We start from the raw sequence: 21,741 nt of genomic DNA, 5'->3' as shown, positions 1-21,741 counted from the left end.
TCACAGTGCTGACTGCTGTGTCAGAATGGGAACAATACTCTCCAAGGTATCATTCTCCATGGACCCAACTTTAAATTTGAGGGATTTTTTGAAGTAGAAACATAACAGAAAAGCAAAATTCTCATCCCCATCAACAGTTCAAAAGGTATGTTTTTTAATCATTCCCACTAATCGTTCACAAAGGTGCTCATTACAAGTCTAGCGGTCGCATGAATGCCAGACACGCGCTGACGGCCCCACCGCCAACAGGCTGGTGGTGGGACTGCCACATTATGACTGTGGCAGAGCTGCCATGGTTGGACTGCTGTCACCGTCAGGCTGCCGCAAGCCAGCAGCCTGGCGGTCCCGGGGCTTTCACATCCGCCAGGGCAGCATTGCTTGCAGTGCTGCCCTGGGGATTAGAAGCCCCCATCCAGAAAGGCTGGGGAAATGGGGGACTCGGGGGGGGGGGCCTGCACTGCACTTGGAATGGCAGTGCAGGGGCCCCCATGCACAGCCCTGTCACGCATTCCACTGCCCAATGCGCGACGGGTGCTGCTGCACCCGCCGCACCACCACCATGGCGCCGGCTTCATTAGGAGCCGGTGTCAATGTTAAGGCCCTGCAGTGAAGTCCTATTAGGGCCAAAGAGGTTCAGGCTGCACAGGCGGTCTGAAGGCGGGAAGAGTTTGGCAGGCGGCAGCTCTTAACGAGGGCCAAAGTGTTTATTTAGCTGCACTCAACTCATGCGCTCCATCGATATCAATGAGTGGTAGCTCTGTCGCAGGTTGATGTTTAATATCAGGTGTAGCATCCTGTCAGTTGACTGTGAAAGCCTTTAATAATAATAATATTAGCAGTTCAGAATAACTTGATTAGTAATTGGGAAACTTAAAGTTAATGAAGTATACCTTAGACAAACCCTCCTCTTAGTTTCATCATTTATTTGTACGCTTGAAATGCACCTAACCAAGTAGAAAATATTTCAAAGTAGTTTCAAAATATTTAGTGGTGTGTATGTTCATATATATGAACTAATGGCGGTCGCCAATAGGTAGTTATAGTTAGGACCTGGTTTCCTTAGGAAAAGGTTTTTTTTTACTTGCCTATATCTTTGGCGCCGTTTGACAAATCTTCATAAAGCTTTAAAAAAAAAGTGTGCAGGTGATTCTAGTTGTGTATGTAAAGTTTTGGGTTGATTCGTCAAGTGGGGGCCAAGAAAAAGGGTGGTGGGGGGTCAAAAAAAGAGGATTTCCCATTTTAATTGCCATAGGGATTTTGAACACGACTACATCCCGAATTGCTGGACAAAATTACACCAAATTTGGCAGAAAGCTATTTCTTGGTCCAGAAAGAGTGCCTTTTGTTATTTGGTGTAAATTCGTTCAGTAGTTGTGGAGTTATTAAAAGAAATCAAAATGTGTATATATAGAGACGGGAAGGCTCCGCAAACCCTCCCGATCTTGTGCTGTGATCTGATTGGCTGCCAACACTTCAACATGGAAGTGTTGGTAGCCATCTTGGGACTCGGACTCAGCTGAGCCCTTAACAAAAATATTTATTTTTTTAAAAAAGAGAAGGGGCAGGGTAGAAATACCCAGACCCCTTAGCCTTGGTACTGGGGTCCCGCCAGGGCCGAAAAGCTTTTTTTCCCCCCAATTTTGCTGCGATTTCACAGCAGATTTGCCAATCTGCTGCAAACTTGGAAAAAAAAAACAAGCATGGTCTCCCCTGCTTGCTTTTTTTTTTGCCTCTGGATGGACCAGGTCCCAGGAGAATATATTTATTTATTTATTGGGCTGGTTAATGGATGAGGAAACCCCACTTCTTCCCAAGGTAGGACATGAGTACCCCGATCCTAGTCTGCATGCGCCGAACTCATGTACAGGCTGTGTGAACCAGCAGGGACCCCGACCTCCGAGTGTGCAATTAGATTCAGGTGCACTAGCCCTAGTTGAGTTGGCATGAGCCGTAGCCTCTACAAACCCCCCCAGGAGACCTGCCCCCCCCCCCCCCAAACAGCCCGAACCTTGTGCACTGGCCCTGCTGTGAATTGCCAGGCTGCAGACCCCAGAACCCCGTGCACATCCCTCAATGGGCATTTCCCACTAACATAACTCTCCTAGGGCTGGACTCTGCCCCCAGTACCCTGTATGCACATTCCGCTAGGGACATAATGAATGTCTCTTACCATGACATACACTGCCAGGGAACCTGCTGGGCCCTGCAGAGACCTATTGTAGGAAGCTGGCCTGGTTTGTGGCCTGGTTTGTGGTGGGTACCTAAGGTACTTACACCTTATACCAGGTACCCCCTATTAGTGTAGTGTAGGCAGTGTCTAGAAGGTAGTTGTGGAGGAGCAGCTTACGGCTTATCTAGGAGACATACAAAGCTCTTGCAATACCACTGTAGTCACATAGCACTTACACACATGAAAGAAAACACCAGGAGCGGCTTGCAGTGCTTGGAGGGGGTGGGCGGTGTGCAGAGGGGTAAATGGGGGGAGCGTGAGATAAATAAACATTAAAATAAATTAATAATAAGAAAACACTTACCTGCTCCTCTCCCGTCTTGCTGCTGCAGGCAGAGGCTTCCAGCCTGCCCTGCGTACAACCCTGACGCTGCTCAAAGCTCAGTCTTCTGCGCATATAAGTTTGGCCGGCCCAAGACAGCTGGCCAAACATATGCGCTGTGAGGGGGAGTGCTGAGCACTCCCCCTCCCTGTTTGTCACCCGTGGCCCCACTCCTTCAAAAGAAAAGCATAATAAACAAAGTTTATTATCCTTTTCTTTCAAAGATTTTGAGCTGCCGCTGCTGGCAGGCCAGTAACGCTCCTCTGCCATAAAGGAGGAGCCGCCCTGGAAAACACTCAGGCCCGCCGCCCGCCAAAGTCCCGCCGTCAAAATACCGTACCGCGGTCGCAAGACCGCAGCGGGTATTTTGACTTTTCCCCTGGGCTGGCGGGCGGCCGCCGAAAGGCCGCCCGCCAGCCCAGGGGAAAACGACCTTCCCACCATGAAGCCGGCTCGTAATCGAGCCGGCGGAGTGGGAAGGTGCGACGGGTGCTACTGCACCCGTCGCGTATTTCACTGTCTGCATACTAGCGGGGCCCTCTTACGGGGGCCCCTGCGACACCCCCTACCGCCATCCTGTTCCTGGCGGGCGAACCGCCAGGAACAGGATGGCGGTAGGGGGATTCAAATGGGCAACGGAAAACCGGCGGGAGACCGCCGGTTTTCCATTTCTGACCGCGGCCAAAGCGCCGCGGTCAGAATGCCCAAGGGAGCACCGCCGGCCTGTCGGCGGTGCTCCCGCCCCCGTTGGCCCTGGCGGTGCAACACCGCCAGGGTCATAATGAGGGCCTCAGTGTTACGAAAATAAAGGTTCTTTATTTTATTGACACAATACCAAAAAGTACTTAAGAGGCAACCCTCCAATATGAGGTGAGTAACACACTAGATATATACAGTAGCTATCAGCAACAGGCATTGAAAGTGATAGAAAACAATAGCGACCCTAGGGGGAGCCCAAACCATATACTAAAAAATAGAATGCAAACACAGACCCCTACCTTGGTAAGTGGAATGTGCTGTGAGGAGCTGGGGGTATTAGGACACCCCAAACGTAAGTATCACAGTGCCCCCAGCAACCAATAAGAAAGGAGTAAGTTTTCCCCAAACCACCCAAAAGGAAAAAATAAAGAAAATGCAACACCCAGACAAGACTGCAAGAAACCAGCGGTGGATTCCTGAAGAGGAAGACCTGAGGAAGAAGGGGACCAAGTCCAGAAGTCACAGAAGAGTCCAGGAGGAGTAGGAGTTACTACCCACTCAGCTGTGGCTGCAGGAGTTGGTCGACGGTAGGACAAAGATGGTCAGGAATGCAGCCCTGGAGCAGGTAAATAGTTCCTGGAGGACACAGTCGACGTCCCATTCCGGATGGAGGATTGCAGTCGGTCAGTGGCGTGGAAGAGCTGCCAACAAGCCTTGGCAAAGGCAGAAGTCGCTGAGAAGCAAAAGTGGAGCTGCCGGGGACCAGCAAGGTCAAGGAGGACTCAGCCCAAGGGGGGGAGTCCTAGGGGGACCCTCAGCAAGGCAGAGAGTTTAAAGAAGAGGCAGCCCCCACAGGAGACCCACTGGACAAGGAACCAGGATTTGCAGAGAAGCCCACGCAGCACAACTAGAGAAGGGTCCAATGCCACAGGAGAAGCACGCAGAGGGCTGTGCATCGCAGGAAGGAATACTGGGAGCTGGAGCTACACAGAGCCTGAAGATCCCTTGGAGGAGATGCAAACAAGCCTTGGTAGCTGAAAGAGACGCAGTGCATGAGGGTACTGTCCTGCTGCGGAAGGCAAAGGCTTACCTCCACCAAAGTTGGACAGCTGGCAGAAAGAACCAAGAGGACTACTCAGGACAACCACCATCGTGATGCAGGATTCATGCAGCTCAGGATGAGAGGAGATCCACGCAGCCGGTCGTCGTTGCAGTTGGTGCCTGCAGATGCAGGGAAGTGACTCCTTCACTCAAAGGGAGATTCCTTCTTCCTTCTCGAGCAGTCTGACGACTTGCCGCCCTCAGCTGGGGAAATGTTGCAGAAGCTGGAAGAAGCTTGGAAACAATGTTGCAAGCAGAGTCTTCGTCATGGATGCAGACTGTCGGTTCCTGGAGGGTCCAGTTGCAGTTCCAGTGGCTAGAAGTTGAAGTAAAGGTTGCAGAAGAGTCCTGATGGAATCTTGCAAGCTGAATCTGAGGACCCACCCAAGAGAGAGACCCTAAATAGCCCTGAAAGGGGGATTGGTCACCTAGCCAGGTTACCACCTATCAGGAGGGGGCTCTGATATCACCTGCCTGACCTGGCCACTCAGATGCTCCCAGAGGTCCCTGCCAACCTTGGATTCAAGTTGGAAGAACCCAGGGACCCTCTGGAGGAGCTCTGGGCACCACCCATGGGGTGGTACCCAGGAACCCTCTGGAGGAGCTCTGGGCACCACCCATGGGGTGGTGATGGACAGGGGAGTGGTCCCTCTCCTTTCCATTGTCCGGTTTCGTGCCAGAGCAGGGACTGGGGATCCTTGAACCGGTGTAGACTGGTTTATACACAAAAGCATACCAGTGGCTTGGGAAGGCTACCCCTACCCTACCAAGTCATGTAACACCATTTTCCAAAGGGAGAGGGTGTTACTCCCCTCTCCGAAAAGGAAATGCCTTCCTGGGCTTGAGTTGTTCAAGCAGCAGGAGAGCAGAAACCCGTCTGACGGGTGGCAGCAGCTTGAGGTGCCTGGAAAAACCTAGAAGGCTGGTATGAACAATGCTGGGGTCCTCTAAGGATCCCCTAGAGTGCATAGAATCATACTTCCAATACTGGCAACAGTATTGGGGTATGATTCCGACATATTTGATACCAAACATGCCTAGGTTCAGGGTTACCATTATGTAGCTGAACATCGGTAGTAATCTATATCCAGTACATGCATAAAATGTCATCCCCGCACTCACAAAGTCCAGGAAAATGGAACTAGATTTGTGGGGGCACTCTGCTAGTGCAGGGGTGCCCTCACACACAGGTACTTGCACCCTGCCCTCTGGGCTAGGACGGCCCGCCATAGGGGTGACTCACAATGACCTGGTGCAGTGACCTGTAGTGAAAAAGGGTGCATGCACTCTTTCACGCAGGCTGCAATTGCAGGCCTGCAGAACACTTTGCATGGGCTCCCCGTGGGTGGCATAATACATGTTGTAGCCCATGGGGATCCCTTGGTGCCCCAATGCCCTGGGTACCTGGTACCATACACTAGGGACTTACATGGGGGCAAAAGTATGCCAAATGTGGGGTGAACATTGTATAAGTTAACAAGTTAGAAGGGAGAGAGAGCATAATCACTGGGCCTCTGGTTAGCAGGATCCTAGTGAACATAGTCAAACACACTGACAACAGGTAGAAAAATGGGGGAAAGCATGCCACGAAATAGGGTACTTTTCTACACCTATGCATAGCTCCCGATGGCTTAGCTATGCCCCTACCCCTGCTTACAGCCTCTTGTTGGATAAACAAGGCCACTACAGAGGCAATGTACAGCTGTTCTCTCCACCTGAAGAACCGCACCAAAGGAAAAACAAACAGGTTGCAACAAGGAGAAATCATTATTCGTGCCGCAGAGCTGCAAGAGGAGAGCATTGCTCCTGATTCATATCCCTCATTTGAGTTGGAAGTGTTTGCTATTTATCATTTTTAGGTCAAGCGTAAGCGTACGACCTCTTGTATACTTTTAAGCATTCTTCTTCTGTGGGCTTCCAGCTATTTCATTTGTTAGTTTCAGTGTCATTTAAAAATCCTTGTTTGCTAGTGGTCAGTCATGCCCCTTTGTCACTCCTTCTTCTGTGTGGGAGCAGACCAACTACTGTATATTTACTCTTTGTCCTGTTTATCTGGTCTGTAGGGGACATTTTTTTCTTTTACTTTGTTTTCTGCTCCTGTCCAGGGAAGCCTCCCTTTTCATTTGCAGAGCATTCTTGCTCTGAGCTTAGTTGTAAACAAGGCTATAATCAGGCTATCTTGGTCACATTTGGTCTTTGTGGGCACTCTGCACCCTCTCTCAGCTGCCTGGCTTCCGCCCTTCCTTGGCTTGGATTTTCTTTATCAAGTGTGCCTGCCTGTGGTCCCCAGGGCGGACGATTGTTTGTAATTGCTTATAGCCTAGGCACCAAGCTCTACCAGGGCTCTGCAGTCCTTAGAGACAGTGCCCACTTCTGTTCCATACTGGGATCCCATTAGCAGCACCCAAGCCTCTCACCTGTGCCCCTGCCACAACCCCACACGCGCTGTCTGCCAGAACACCTCAGTTCTTACAGTGAGTACACACGGCTATTCCAGTACTGGGACCTCGGGCGCAGCTCCATCAGTGCACCTCAGTTCACACACTCCAAGCCCCTCATTGTGCCTGTGCCAGAACCCTACACAAGCAGTCTGCCAGATTACCTCAGTTTTTACAGTCAGTACACACTGCTGTTCCAGTACTAGGACCTCGGGCGCACCTCCATCAGTGCACTTCAGTTCACACACTCCAGGCCCCTCAGCCGTGCCAGAACCCCACACACGCAGTCTGCCAGAGCACCTCAGTTCTTATATTCAGTACACTCTGCTGTTCCAGTACTGGGACCTCGGGCTCCATCAGTTCACCTCAATTCTACCACGGCAAGGTCACTTCCTTTCTTATACTGGGACCCCGCTCACATACAGCTCCATTACAGCAGCTCAATTCTAATTTATAGTCCCACTGGCAAGCCAATACTGGACCAAAAAAAGCAAAACACAGCTCAGCCAGTGCACCTCAAGTCTAACATCCAACGCCACTGTTGATGGGAACCACAGCAGCTCTACCAGAATCCATCAATTCTAGCATTCAGTGCACATTTCGTCTCAGCACTAAGGCTTACACACACACCCCTCACTTCTGTGGTTCAGAGGCAAAGCCACTCCCATGCTGGGCCCCACTCGCAGCTTCACCAGGGCACCTCCAGGCTAACACTCGGCAACAGTGACCAGCAAATACTAGGTTCCACACATAGCTCCATTAACATACCTCACTTCTGACCTTGTGTGCCCGTTACTATTCCAGTACTGCAGCCTACGTACAACTCTGTCAGTGCACCTCAACTCTAACTTGCAGTGCCCCATTATTCCAATACCAGGAATTACACTGTGCTACATTTCTCATTCCTCACCCACTGCCCTTCTGTTATTCCAGCACTGGGCCAGGACACAGCTCTGCCTATACCCCCAATCCTGATCTGAAGGGCTCCAGTATTGCTCTGTTGGGGTTCACATACATCTCTGCTAATGCACTTCCTGCTATTCTGAAGTGCTCTACGCTGTTCCACACTCTGACTTCTGTTTGAGGACATGGGGAGGCAATGAATTCTATTCTTAGATGCCATCTTTATTTGGAAGGGTATGTTTCACCTATCTCACTCCGTTCTTTCCTTTACTCTTTACTCCTTTAGTTAAATGTTGGGCCACTGGAATTATATGGCAGGAAAAGACGAAATTTTGAGGCAGGGTTGACCAATTTATGTGGCAAGAAAGGTCCAGTTATGAATTTACAATGCCAATAGCTCTAACTCAAGAAAATGCAAGACCTATTGCACTGCAAATGTTTGTTCATGTTATATACTTATTTCAAATGCATTTACCTGGCTCTGCCGGTTGGCAGTGATTAAAATGCCGGTGCAGCAAGCACGCACATGGAATGAGTTATTAAAGTGAGGGCGACTGGGCTCATTGCAGTGCCCTCTGCACAGGAACTCAGCGCTTAGGCGCACTGCGATCTACTATGGCACCTCCACCATGGCCTGCACAACAGTTGCTGTTCCAGTGCCAAAAATCAAATATGCCATTGCTAAAGCCCCGCATTCCTCGTGTGATGTGTAAAACATCCTGCACATTCTGCTATGCTATTCCGCTGGTGTAATATGCAAATTGCGAATGCATCAAAATTTGGACTTGCAGCTCTCATTTAGTGAGTTTAGACCCATGAACAGCTGCGCCAATCCACCTCAGTTCTCACCTGGTGAACCTCCTGCTAATCAAATGCTGAAAGTGGCATGGATCTGTGGATGATTCACATTACTGATATGTAGTGGCACCCAGGGCTTTAAGTGGGATGAGGGGGTGTTCCAGTCTGTGAAAGGGGCGGGGCCTACATAATTAAGGGCATGGCTTAAACATATACACTAAAATGCGCACTGACTGCCAGCCTACATGTACGTTTGCCTAGAATCACAACTGTAACTGGCACACGTGACCACTGCTCTGTGGACGCTCTACAGAGAGGCCAAAAATTGCATAATCACGTATTCTCAACACCTTTTTGCCCCTGACAGGCACTGACGGAAACTTGCTCTGCCAACAGCCACAACGCAATTGTGCCTCATTATGAGCACCTGGCTGCAACTCATATGCTGCCTGGAAATAAACACAACATCCAGGAAAAAGCAAACACTCATAGTAAATGCAAGATTAGGTTAACTATGTGTAATAGAAGCAGGAATGACATATTTAACGATTTTTACACACACTGTTCTGCAACTGGTCAGTGTTTTTGCTTGAAAAGTAAAAAACATGACTACACTGTCCGAAAGGGACCTGTTTCAGTGTCCATTTTAAGTTACTACTAGGTCTGAGACCTGGAGGAGCCCGGCCTACTTAAAGCCTTGGTGACACTTCTTTTATAACACGCACAACTGTGGTAGTGCACCTCTATCTCGAAACAGTCCTGGGTGAAGAGACCCACAAACAGTGCGTCTTCATCTAAACTGCCAGCAATGCCCACTATACAAACACTAGAACGCAACACAACACTCCACAAATGACTCGACCTGCAGCAACTAACTTAGGAGCCGATACTGACTCACTAGTCTAGCATGCACTTCAAAGTCCAACCCTGCTATTACAGCACTGGGTCTAATACATAACCCTGTTAATGCACTCACCCTCGATTTATAGCCTCCTGTTATTCAGAGATGAAGAAATGTACAATGACACCCGTTCCCTCACACACACATATCTTAGTCAAGGTATGTCTATCATGCCTGGCTGCTCCCGGGACTTTCACACAAATCTTTTCCAATCCTTTGCAACACCTCTCCACATTACCGCTGCCACTCCTGTACCGGAGAGAGCCCAAACAGCGCTTTTCAAAGTAAACCAAAACGCCCCACCGCCAGTGCTCAATTTGTATTGAAAAAAAATATATACTAAAATAAATAATGTGTCAGGTTTCTCGTTAGAAGGTCACAGCAGCTTGCATCACACATTGCCCCTGCCATGCTGCCAATGAAAGTAATTATACAACTACTAACCTTCACACTCCTGCAAGTGTGAAAATTCAGGCAATTCCAGGCCCCTAAAGTTATAAGAATGGCTTAGGCAGCAGATCATAATAATTAATTCAACATACAAAAAAAATAACTAACTATTGTTGCGTTCATCTCTAAACTAGCTAGACAGCACCACCTTGTGCTGACAATTAAGTGCCAGTGTCAAGCAACGGAAACCACCGGCTCAAATTAAGCATCGCAGGCAGGTGAGGTTCCTTTCCGGCCCTGGTGCTCATTTCACAGAAATGAAACCTCAATGGCAAGCACTTAACAAATAAAACATAGGAGGTGCCCCGGTTAATTCTCCACTTCTGTAAAGGATACATGATCCTAACTTCTTGGGCTTCGCTAAGGGAAAGCAAGTATGTTTTACCTTCAATCCCACCTTGAAAAACGATCTGAAGTCTTTGCTGCAGGTGAATGCATTGTTGATCTGTCGGAGTGCCGTCTCTTTTGTAGTGGCTGTGATCAGTGGGTTCTTTTTTGTCGTCTTCTGGTGAGAGCACAGTGCATGGTTCTCCCTCTAAATTAGAACGAGTATGCAAATGCACAAAATCACTTGCAAGCTCCGAGCATTTGGTCCTACTCCGCCCACCTTAGTAGTAGGCAGACGTCTTCCCACCTTTTCCCATGCTGATGGACAGCTTACCATAAGGCCCGAGTGCTTTTCCCGCCGATTTTGGTGACACGTTCTTTATACAGAGGAATATGATGACATCTCCTCCAAACAAGGAAGCACTTACTTCATATAGTTAAGAGGAAATACCCTTGTTTGTTGGAGATCATCCTCTTGCTATAGTCTCATCGTGTTCTCTATAGGAGGATTCATGTTTTCACAGATTTCTGGAAAAAGATGTTTGAGGAACAATCACATTGTCAAATTTACATGCATACAAGATGACTACAGACATTTCTTCCTGGTCCATAATGCTGCTGTGTGTAGAATATGCACTAGACATTTACCAAATAAGGTAGCACTTACTAATTAACCAGTAGAAAGTACTCCAGTTGGGTAGACATTTTGTGAAAAACTGTGGACTCTTGTTGGATAAACAGGCAGGTGAGGTTCCGTTCTGGCCCTGACGCTCATTTCACAGAATTTAAACCTCAACAGGATGCACCTACAAATATACACACAGCCCGTGCCAGAGTTGAAGCTGTACTTCTATAAAGAACAAATGATCCTAACTTCCTGGGCTCGGCGAAGGCAATGCAAGTGAGTGTGGTTTCTCAGTAATTCCACCTTGAAAAACGATCTGAAATCCTTGTTGCAGGTTGCTGTGTTGATCTTTCGGAGTGCAATCTCTTCTGTAGTGACTATGACGAGTGGGTTCTTTCTTGTCATCTCCTGGTGAGAGCTGAGCCAATTGTTCTTTCTTTAAATTATTACGAGTAAGCAAAAACGCAAAATCACTTGCCAGAACAGCCACTCACAGACCCACTAATACACCTATACAACCACTCATGCACCCATTCACAGACCCATACAGCCAATCATATATCTACCCACACACCTTCATAACAACTCACATACCCACACACAGAACCACAGTCACTAACACACCCACTCAAAGCCCCATAGAGCCACTCAAAGACCCATACACCCACTCACACACCCATAAAGCCACTCTCACACTGCTACTCACACACCCAGCCACAGACCCATACAACCACACACACACCCACTCACAGACCCACACAACTACTCACACACCCACCCACAGACCCACATAACTTACACTCTCACTCACAGACCCACACAACCACTCACACACCCACAGAAGCATTCACACACCCACTCACAGACCCAAACAACCAATCACACACCCACTCACAGATCCATACACCCACTCACACACCAGACCTATATAGCCACACACAAACCCACTCACCAACCCATACAGCCACTCTCACACCTACTCACGGACCCAGACAGCCACTCACACACCCACAAACCCACTCACAGACCCATACAGCCACTCACAAACCCACTCACAGACAGCCACTCAGACGCCCACTCACTCACCCATACAGCCTCTCAAACGAGCCACTCACACATCCACACAACCACTTACATACCCATTCACACATCCATACAAGCACTCACAAGTCCACTCACTCACCCATACAGCCACTCACCCAGAAACTCACTATCCAATACAGCCACACATACACCCACTCAATTAACTAAACACCAACTCAAACAGCCACTCACTCACCCATACAGCCACTTACACACCCAGGAACTCACCCATACAGCAACTCACATAGCCACTCAGTCACCCATACAGCCACTCACCCATCAATACAGCCACTCACACACCCACTCACCCATACAGTTATTTACACACTCACTTATTCACCCAAACAGCCACTCACACACCCACTCATATACCAATACAGCCACTCACACACCCAAGCACACATGGATACACAGTTACACTGCCACTCACATAATACATGTTAGAAATAGTATCACTCATTAATAGTACACAAAGTACACAAATGTAACTTTTGCAGTACCTTGGTATATGTTTACCACTCAAACCTTTAGAAAAAACACAGGGAATCACTGGATGATGTAATCTGTAATATCATTTGAGATGTCATCAGTGATGTCACTGACCGTGTCATGAGTGATGTAATATGTGAGGTCATAAGCAGTGCATTACGGGGGTGTAAGTTATAGTTAGCTCAGGTAGCTAACTGCTGGATTTCTATGGTTTTGTGTGTGTAAAATCCGAGCTTAACTATAACGTCCCTGTAACCTTTGTTTTTTCAGGGAATATATATATATATATATATATATATATATATATGTATGTATATATATATATATATATATATATATATATATATATATATATATATGTAACCTTAACTACTAGATCATTTCCAGTGACAAAGTGCATCTTATCAAGAGTGAAGAAAACAGTGATTTATTAATAATTTAATTTGCAGTTAAAATTAAAACTATATCTTTCGGGACAGAAAAGGCCTCTGAATGGTGACAGTTGTGCATCAGACCATGCATGTGCACCATGACCTAGGCCTCTCTCACTGTAATGCGTTCTGTTTGGACTGGGACGAGTGCACCAAGCACTACCCTTGTGAAGGTAGGGACTACTGCCCTTACTTAGAGTTGGGTAACAGGAGCGTAGTGGTGGCAGTATACCCATTTTTGTGTTCATTAAAATCAGGAATGTGAACAGGCCTTTCATCACAGGAACTGTGTCTACTAGCCCACTTGTGTGAAGTTCCGGGGCTGTGTATTTAACTCACCCTTGGCCTGCATAAATTGTATGCAGCACCAGCCAGCGTATGATAACAGTGGGGGACGCCGCAAATCTCAAGGGAGGGGCAACGGAGAAACAATAATAACATTTTTTTTTTTAAACTTACCTGACCTGCTGCCTCGCTCCTCTTCTTGCTCTTGTCCCTGGGACACCAGCACAGGCTCCCCACACAATACCTAGCATGAGAGCCCACCAGGATTGGTCTAAGCGGCTTAAGTGCACTCCATTGCTCCTCCTCCTTCCCATGGCTCAGCCCCACCCCTCCCTGCACATGCTGGCTGAGCCAGCAGCTGAAAAATAAAACAATAATAAACTATCATTCTATTTCTTAGCTGCTGGCTCTTAGCCAGTGGGGCAACGCTCCTTCACCACTGCGGAGGAGCCACCGCTGTATGATACTTTTGTGTGTGCGCTGGAACAGTGTGTGTGATACTTGCATGTGCTGGGTTGCATGTGTGTGCCTGTGGATGGTACATGACATGGAGGACTCTGGGTCAAATTTTGAAAGCGCAGGGAAGCAGAGGCTGGAGAGGTAAAGTGTACAACCCCCTGACAGGAGATGTGTATTACTGGAATCCCTGAGGGCTGGGGTGGGTCACACACACTGAAAGGAGAGAAGAAGATTATCTTCTGTCCACATCAAAGGTTCCAGTAACCAGAAAGAGTTACTGGATAAGGGTTGCAACAGTGGGGCCTGAGCTCATTGTAAGGGAGATGGTGGAACTGATAAGGGAATCTGAGAGAGGAAGGCTTGGTCCTTTGAACATTTTTGGGCCTATTTCAGTAAAGTATGATAATGATGTGTGAGCCCCAGCGACTCCCTTGGCCTTTGTTGTGGGTCATTCAGAATTTGTGCCATTCCTCGTGTGACAAACTGGCTCTTTGACAATGGGCAGGGCAGAGGAGAGACCATTTCAAAGCAGCTGGCACCCCCAACATGAATTTCAAAAGCTAGGCACAAAATGATATTTGTGTCTGGATTTGGACTATAAAGGTGGGGGCATATGTTCCATACTTTGTTGAACAACACCGTCTCATCTGGAGTGAGAAGATTGCCAAGACTTCTTTGCATGCTGGTACCACGAATGGGGACTAAGGTCTACCAGTCTCCCAGTTGGGTGTGGAGAATCACTCTGGTTGTCAAGACCACACACACTAAGTCTACAGCATCAGCCTGCTGTCTGCCAAGACCAGTGCCTACAGTGAGGAGGAGATTCCCTAGAGGCTGCCTGCCAAGACCTGTGCATCCAGTGGGGAGAGCACCTAGAACCTGTCTGCAAAGACCACCGTATTGTGTGAGGCGAGTACAGTCCAGCTGCCATCCAAGACTAGGAAGTCTGAGGACGCAGAGAGCCCCTAGAGGGAGCGAGGGTCCACTAGGAGACTGTTGAGGTGAGTGAATTGTGAGATGGCTCGGTCCAATCCGGAATGTGGCTGACTTCTGGTCACCCATACCTATCCTGCGAAGTCCGTGATCCCTTGTGGGACAGGAAGGGAATCACTGTGAAATTCAGGCCGTTGCCTGTAAGTACGCCAAGTAAGTGATCACCCTGTATGCCTGAAGAGAGGGCAAGTGTGAAATTCAGGGATCACTGGGATAATCCAGCCATCATCTGTAGTTTTGCCAAAGTCTCCCCCTCCATGGGCCAAGGTGGGGTCACCGTGATGGCACGGCCATTGTCAAGTGCAGTCCAGTATTGGTGATACATGTGTACCGGGAAGGAGGCAATCGGTTATCTAGAGCTGTTGCCCTGAATGGTCGTGGTAAGAGACCAGCATAGAACACTTACTAATCACTGAAGGGAGCCAAGGGGTACACCGACACCTACACAGACATCCAGAGACTGAGAAGGCTGACGCAACATGGGGGAAAGATCGCATCAGATTGCGGGTCCTCAGCAGGAGGAGGCCGGGCCCAGCGAAGGAGAGCCTCTTTCCTCTGGAGATGCTGGCTTCCCTGAAGTTGGGTAAGGCTGTTTGCCCCTGCTGCGCCTACTGGAAATTTGCACAAATGCAGGGCTGAGGCGCTGGTGAACTCTTAAGGTAAAGCATAAAAGTTTGGGGTGCAAGGGACTAGCGTGGCCTGCCTCAGAAAGTCACCTCTAAGATTCTAACTAAGAATGCTCACATTCACTAAAAGGGACAGAGGTACTCAGGGATTCTAGCACACTGAACTTAAGAGGGCTGTGTGGATTATCTAGTGTGTTGTACATGCTTTGTGTGCTTATATTAAATACTCCTTTTTTCATAAAAACTAGTATTAGACTGGACAATCATCTTATTTTTGCTGTCAACTGTGCGTTGTGTTATGAGCCTATCTATGCCGAGCACTTACCTCCCCTGAGAAGTCTTTGGGTGCGCGACTTGCACTACCACTGAAAGTCAAGTGCTGTATGGGGTAATACTTGGCACATTTATCCAGGACCCATAGTTGGTCAGGTCCCGAGACATGAGGAGTAAAAGGCCTCAAACCCCATGGTTGGGTCCACTAGATCCTGTTTGCCCCATGGTCCTCCGAAAGGTTTCTGACAATATCACACCTGTTAACAGTTTTGGAGAGGAAGTCCTAAAATTCCACACCTAATATTTTGGAACTCTCAACTTTTTTCAAAACAAATACTTCCATGTCTACAATTTTGCAAGTGAATTACTACCAAAACAAAATTAGAAGCCCTTAGTTGGATGAGATACTAGATCATCCTCTTGATTTATGTTTTCTGTCCTGAGATCACAAGAGTAGGACTTGTGTTTGTCTTTTCTATGGTTAAAAATATTTAAAATTGTTTAAGAGGAGCAGTGACCACACTCCAGAGATCTTCACCCCCAAAGGTGGTGCCTCACTACGTATCACATGGGGACCCAGTCACTGTAGATAGATTACTTTTGTCCATCATGCACAACTGTGAGATTAATGTATAACAAACATCAGTGTTTTTTGTCCTCCTCCAATAATTCTTCACATCCTTTTCGTCCGGACAACAGTTGTCAAAACCTTCCTTTTCTGTGGTAATCTTGTAAATTTGTTTCACTATTCATTACTTAATTAAGTTCCTGCTATAACAGTATATAAATCAGTACCTGACTTCAAAATAAGTATTGTGTTCACACCTTCTTCAGAATCTGTTACATTACATGATTTTACTAGTTCTAGAGATATGATCTGTTTTCACAAGGATCTTAGCTCCTCCGGAAACACTGCCCAATATATTCAGCCAATCTCAGCATAGTGTTTCTTCACTGATCACGATTAAATAAGGCTAAACTGCATTGACTGTTTCTGAAAGAACAATCCCAAGGCCCTTATACCTCAGAGTCATTAAAGTTTTATATTTTGTATTTCAAAAGTGTGTATCAGGAGCCCTCAAAACTGTGTGCCCTTAGCAGTAGGGCTCTACACTATTAACATGGAGCCCTAAGGCCTCTTCTCTATCAATCAGGAAGAGTTAAACTGTACTCAGCAGCCTATGAACACTTGCAGCTCTTTGAGTTAACTCTAAAATGTTCCTGTGAATGAGGTACATGTGCCAGGTAAAATGCTCCAATGTTTGAGGTTTGTTCATCAGGGACTCTTTCCTCCTCATCCTTCATTACTGATCTCGCTCCTTCCTCATCTACTTTTTCAGTCAGCCCTTGCACCGTTCATTACATTCTTTAGGTCTGTTTTCCTCTAGTAATAATAAATGGTGCATGGATGCCCATGGATGTACTACATAAAATATGTCCTGAAGTTGTGGTATTTCTCTGTGTGAATATGCATTTCTCTCTTGTTGTCAGGTACCTCGGTGATGCAAGTAAGTGCTACAGATGCAGATGATGCAGAAGACACTTACAATGGAGTTGTTTATTACAGAATCTTAGCTCAGGAACCACAGCTGCCCAATAATCAGATGTTTACAATCAATAAGGATACTGGAGTGATCAGCGTGATCCGCACTGGGCTGGACCATGAGGTTAGTGGAAAGGTATTAATCTCATGAACGCCACTGTAGCAATCTAACAAATCCTCATTGAAACAGAACAACATTTAGCTCAGCTCAAGTGGGCCCTTTTTTTGCATGGGCCCTGTTCTCTATGGGTCAGCTTCTCAGTTGTATTATGTGCATATCCCTTTTCTTTCTTGTGTGGTCAGGCCTCTACTCCCCAAGTGAAGGCATGAACACCATGTCATTGGCATCATTGGGGGAGGCCTCTACTCTTCAGTGGCCAAGGGCCTTTACTTTCCAGCAGTGAGCGGGACTCTTCTCTTTTTATCCCACCTAAAATAGAAAACATTCTCAATCTACTTCCTCCAACAGAAAGGTGCCAAGACCACCCACCCTAAGAGTAAGCTATTGCACCCTTTAACATCCTCCCTGAAAATGCTTGCATCGTTCTAATATTGAGACATGGGACGTACTGCATAATCATAAATTGATTTAAATGCCCCTTCTATAAATAGTTTTTTGCCTGAACGTATTTTGACTTAACATACTATGGTCCTTATTCGAAGTGTCTTTATAATACTGGTGGTAATATTGTGTGGTGAAACACAGATAACATTGGGTTTTCGTCCGTGTCTTATTCCCACCACCACCTCCCATTCAGAGTACCACAGATTGGAATGGGAGTAGTCCTCACATATTTTCCCAAACTGTAAAACTCACAATATTTAATTTTTAGTTTTCGCCTACACAGCGGGCACTTGTGAAGCATTTTGATAATAATATTTAAAACAAGCATTTGCATTGCAACAGGTCTCGCTTTTTCTTGAGTTAGAGCTATTGGTATTGTAAATTCAAAACTGAACTTTTCTTGCCACATAAATTGGTCAACCCTGCCTCATAATTTAATCTTTTCCTGCAATATTTTGGTGGTCCCTAGTGGCTAATGACATCAGAAATCACAAGCCCTTAAGGAGAGACAAGAAGATGACTGCACTATCTCGAGTTGTGTAAACGTCTGAACAGAAATTGGAAAATAAGGCTGGAAAAGTATTTTCTTTATATATTAACAGAATGAAAAGTCTTGCAAGCATTCTTGCCTCTCATTTCTACAAAGCTCTAATGAAGTTAACAATGGCAGAGCAGCCTGAGAAGATTTATGGCCCCAATAAAGGTGATAAGCAATGCCCTGTGTGCGGATGTTGTAAAGCTGTCTGGGAGGGGCCCTGGAGAGAGAGAGACTCTAGACGCAAGGCTCTGCAAGTTTCACATCATTGCTTCTAGGTTTAGCTACATTCTATGAGAAAGAGCATATTGTGGCTTTCGTGAGCAGTGAGCTAAACGTTTAGGCACCACGTGTTTCTTTTGTAAAATAAGCTTATTTTAATGAGAGAAGAGTGGCCAGGGCACACCAGTATCGTAGATCCAGATAATGTTCAGGAATTAAGCGGACGTCTGGCAAGAAAGATGATGTTGGATATTTATTATAGAAGCAAGTATGTAGTCAGAGTCTCAATAACAAAGACTTCATGTACAGTGAGTCCATGTAGCAAAACAGCCAGAAGATAATGAGTGGTCAAAGTTACAATCAGATGACCACATGCAACAAAAGTCCATACAGCAAAACAGCCATCACGTGTTTTGTCTTCAAGACTTTGTCAAGGCTGTGAAAAATAGATGAACAATATATACAAATCGGTCAAGTAGGCAATGTACAATAAGCAATCAGACATCTAAATCCATTGTACAAAAGTGGGGGAAAGAACCAGAGAAAAGGTACAAATATGCTTAAAGTGATGACGCTAATTAGAGCGAATGATGCACAACGCAGATATATTAATACATGAGAAAGAAGAGTGCATGAAGGTCCCGTAACCAACTGATCAAATAAGATTTCAAACATGGGGGCAGCCAGGTCAAACAGGGGTGAAGTTCAACAGGCTGTTGTACAGGCAACCACCCACTCCTCAGTGTGTGGCCCTCTGACACCTGTGGTGGCAGGTGTATGGCTAGCCTGGCACCCATTACTATCTTGTTCACAAAAAGACAATTTTTTGATTAAACACCCGATAAACCTGTTGCTGATGTGCGAGCACCTTCTGGCATTCTCCACCCCCTTTCGCTGGACAAGCTTATCTTAATGTTACATAAACATGGGCAAAACACCTACAGAGGAACTAACTGAGAAGCACCAAAGAATTTCTCTTGAATCAATAAGCTTACTTCAAGATTAAATCAAAGCACGCTCTGGGCTGTACTGAAAGAACATTAATCAACAGATGCTGGGCAATGGTAAAATACCATTAAAAAAACAAAGCCTAGGAGCTACCTTTTATTAAAGATTTAATGGTGAAGCAAATGTTCCAGGAGCCAGAGGTAAACCAGGACAACACTGGAATAAGGCCAAAACAAATGACAGCGACATTGGAGGAACGGAATGTTGCAATAAAACGCAGGCAGCTACCAGCCTAAAACACCCACAGTGAGACCAACAAAGAAATAACAAAAGTAGTCCATCACAGCAACAGGGAAAGAACCCAAAGTGGAATAATACAGTAGTTGGTCACTGCAACAGAAAAAGGAGGGAGGAAAAGGCAGAACTGAGCACTAGCCAGCAAGAATTTTTAAAGGACACTGCAACCAACAAATTAAATTGCTTTAAGCCATAAGAAGTACATTAGAAGTATACACGAGGTCGAACGCTTAAGCTCGACCTAAAAATCTTAAAAGGGGCTTAGAACCTGCCCCTTTATTTACCTATACTTGCAATTGGCTGGCTCCCACGTAGCTTCTACGTCACTTAACCTTCCATTGGCTGGTTCCCACGTGGCTCCTTCTCCAGTTTTACTTACCATTGGCTGGCTCTAACAAAGGCTTCCACGCCACTGCTGGTCAGCTCGTCCTCCTCCCCTCTGTCGTCCTGCAGTGGTGCATGGACCAAGTACTGCTTCCTGTGCCCAGTGTCCACGCGCCTGCAGAGATACTTTTTTTAAAATTATTTTGAAATCAAGGCCTCGAAAGCGCAAACCTCTCCACACATCGCTTCATTTTTTACATTCAATGCTCCTCCTTCTCTTTAAACCACTCAACTTTTCTTCGCAACTGCCCCACCTCCTATGTAACCCATTTTTTCCTGCAGGCTTATATTTTATTCACTTTTCTGGGCCCGCCCCTCTCCCTCCCACCCCCTCCTGCTTCATCGCAATCTCTCCTGCTCCACACCCCATTGTCCCTTGTTTATTTTAGAAAATAATTACAGTCCCGGGATTCAGACGCATATCACAATGCATTCTCCTCTGTCTTGCACACACGCCATCTCCTACTCTCTCAATAGCTGCGGTCAACTGAGGGTGGAGGGCCAGACCGCAATCGAAGAGCACGCTTTAAAGCAAGCCAGGGCCACAGCAGACTGTATTCATTATTGAACTCGATTTCCATGAATGAAAGAGCATCACACCTATTATCGAACCATGATTCTATGATCTTAGATATCGCTTTGTCGATACCAGGTAGAATGTCCCGCACTCCGCCAGGAAGAATCAATTCAACATGCATTTGCGCGTGCCTGCCAATCAACCCATCCTGTATGCCAGCCTGCTGGAAACTAAACAAGGCAACATGCTGAAAGAGTCTGGACATCTTAAAACACAGTAGCACGCTCCTGAAAGACAAATATAGGCAGCTTTAGTTGTGAACACTAAATGGGGAGAAAACTTCCAGATTGTGGCACATGAGTCATGGCGTGCCTGGCACACACCAGTATTCAAAGAGACAGAGGTTGTAGTATTGTAGTGTTTTCCATGTATAAGAAAATATATCTGTGATTGTAGCACTTTCTTTTATAGTTCCATGACACAGAGAGATTCTGGAAGGTTGGCGTTGTCTGGTTCTGGAGAGTGTATTCTTGCGGGGCTGCTGACTGGGCAACACTCGTTTTCCTCTTGTTCCCTGTCGTGGGTTTGTTTAATAATAAACCTCACTTCATCTTATTTTGCCTGGCGTGTCGTAGGTGCCCCACACTAAAGAGGCGCTACTCCTTGCCCTTCTCTGTTCATCTTCTTCATCTTTATGCAGAGGTTCTGACACCAGATCTTGACCTGGCGCTCGCTGAGGTTCAGCAGCCTCGCCACCTTGTGCCTCCAGTACCAGGTGAGGTACATGTTGAACAGAAAATCCTTCTCCAGCGCCAGGTTTAGGGACAGAGCTTCTTCTGGGACGAGCGTGCGTGCATCCAGTAAACCGCAGGGCTACCTACAATGCAAGGGGGAAAGAGACCAGTCAGTGTTGGCCCAACACCAGGGACACCTGCCCCCAAAAGTTACAGCTAAGGCAGTTTAGGGGCACCAAAAACAGTGGGCTGGGGTGAGATATGTGCAAGCCACTGGGCCAAGGCCGGTCTTCTCAGGGAGTTAAGAGTATGTTATATAGACCATGATTCCCTATTTATGTTACAGCGTAGGCTCATCCTAGCTCGCCCATATTGTTATGGAGGACTTAGGTGCAGCCGACCACAGGGAGGTCTCCCCCCCCAGGTTAGTTTGAGGGAATGGAGGAGCCCAGGGCTGCACACTGGGCTTTGTGGGCTAGTTTTGGGATATGTTGGGAGTTATAGTATATAGGTGGCCATTTTTAGGCACCAGGCACCATTTTAGGTAAAATGTTTTTCTGGCT

General features: G+C 46.8%; 1 protein-coding gene across 1 annotated transcript in view; it reads left to right on the top strand.

Annotated features, from left to right (window-relative positions):
* The window catches only part of LOC138267920 (cadherin-1-like), a 165,113-nt gene that overhangs the window by 6,596 nt on the left and 136,776 nt on the right, over positions 1-21,741 (top strand). The window contains exon 4 of the mRNA XM_069217189.1: positions 16,925-17,100. Within this exon, the coding sequence (XP_069073290.1) occupies positions 16,925-17,100 (176 nt within the window). The remainder of the gene's footprint in view (positions 1-16,924; positions 17,101-21,741) is intronic.

The sequence above is a fragment of the Pleurodeles waltl genome, chromosome 12 (assembly GCF_031143425.1).
Source record: "Pleurodeles waltl isolate 20211129_DDA chromosome 12, aPleWal1.hap1.20221129, whole genome shotgun sequence".
Classification (NCBI taxonomy): domain Eukaryota; kingdom Metazoa; phylum Chordata; class Amphibia; order Caudata; family Salamandridae; genus Pleurodeles; species Pleurodeles waltl.
The sequence above is the reverse complement of the archived record's forward strand: the minus strand, read 5'-3'. Positions and strand labels throughout refer to the sequence as shown.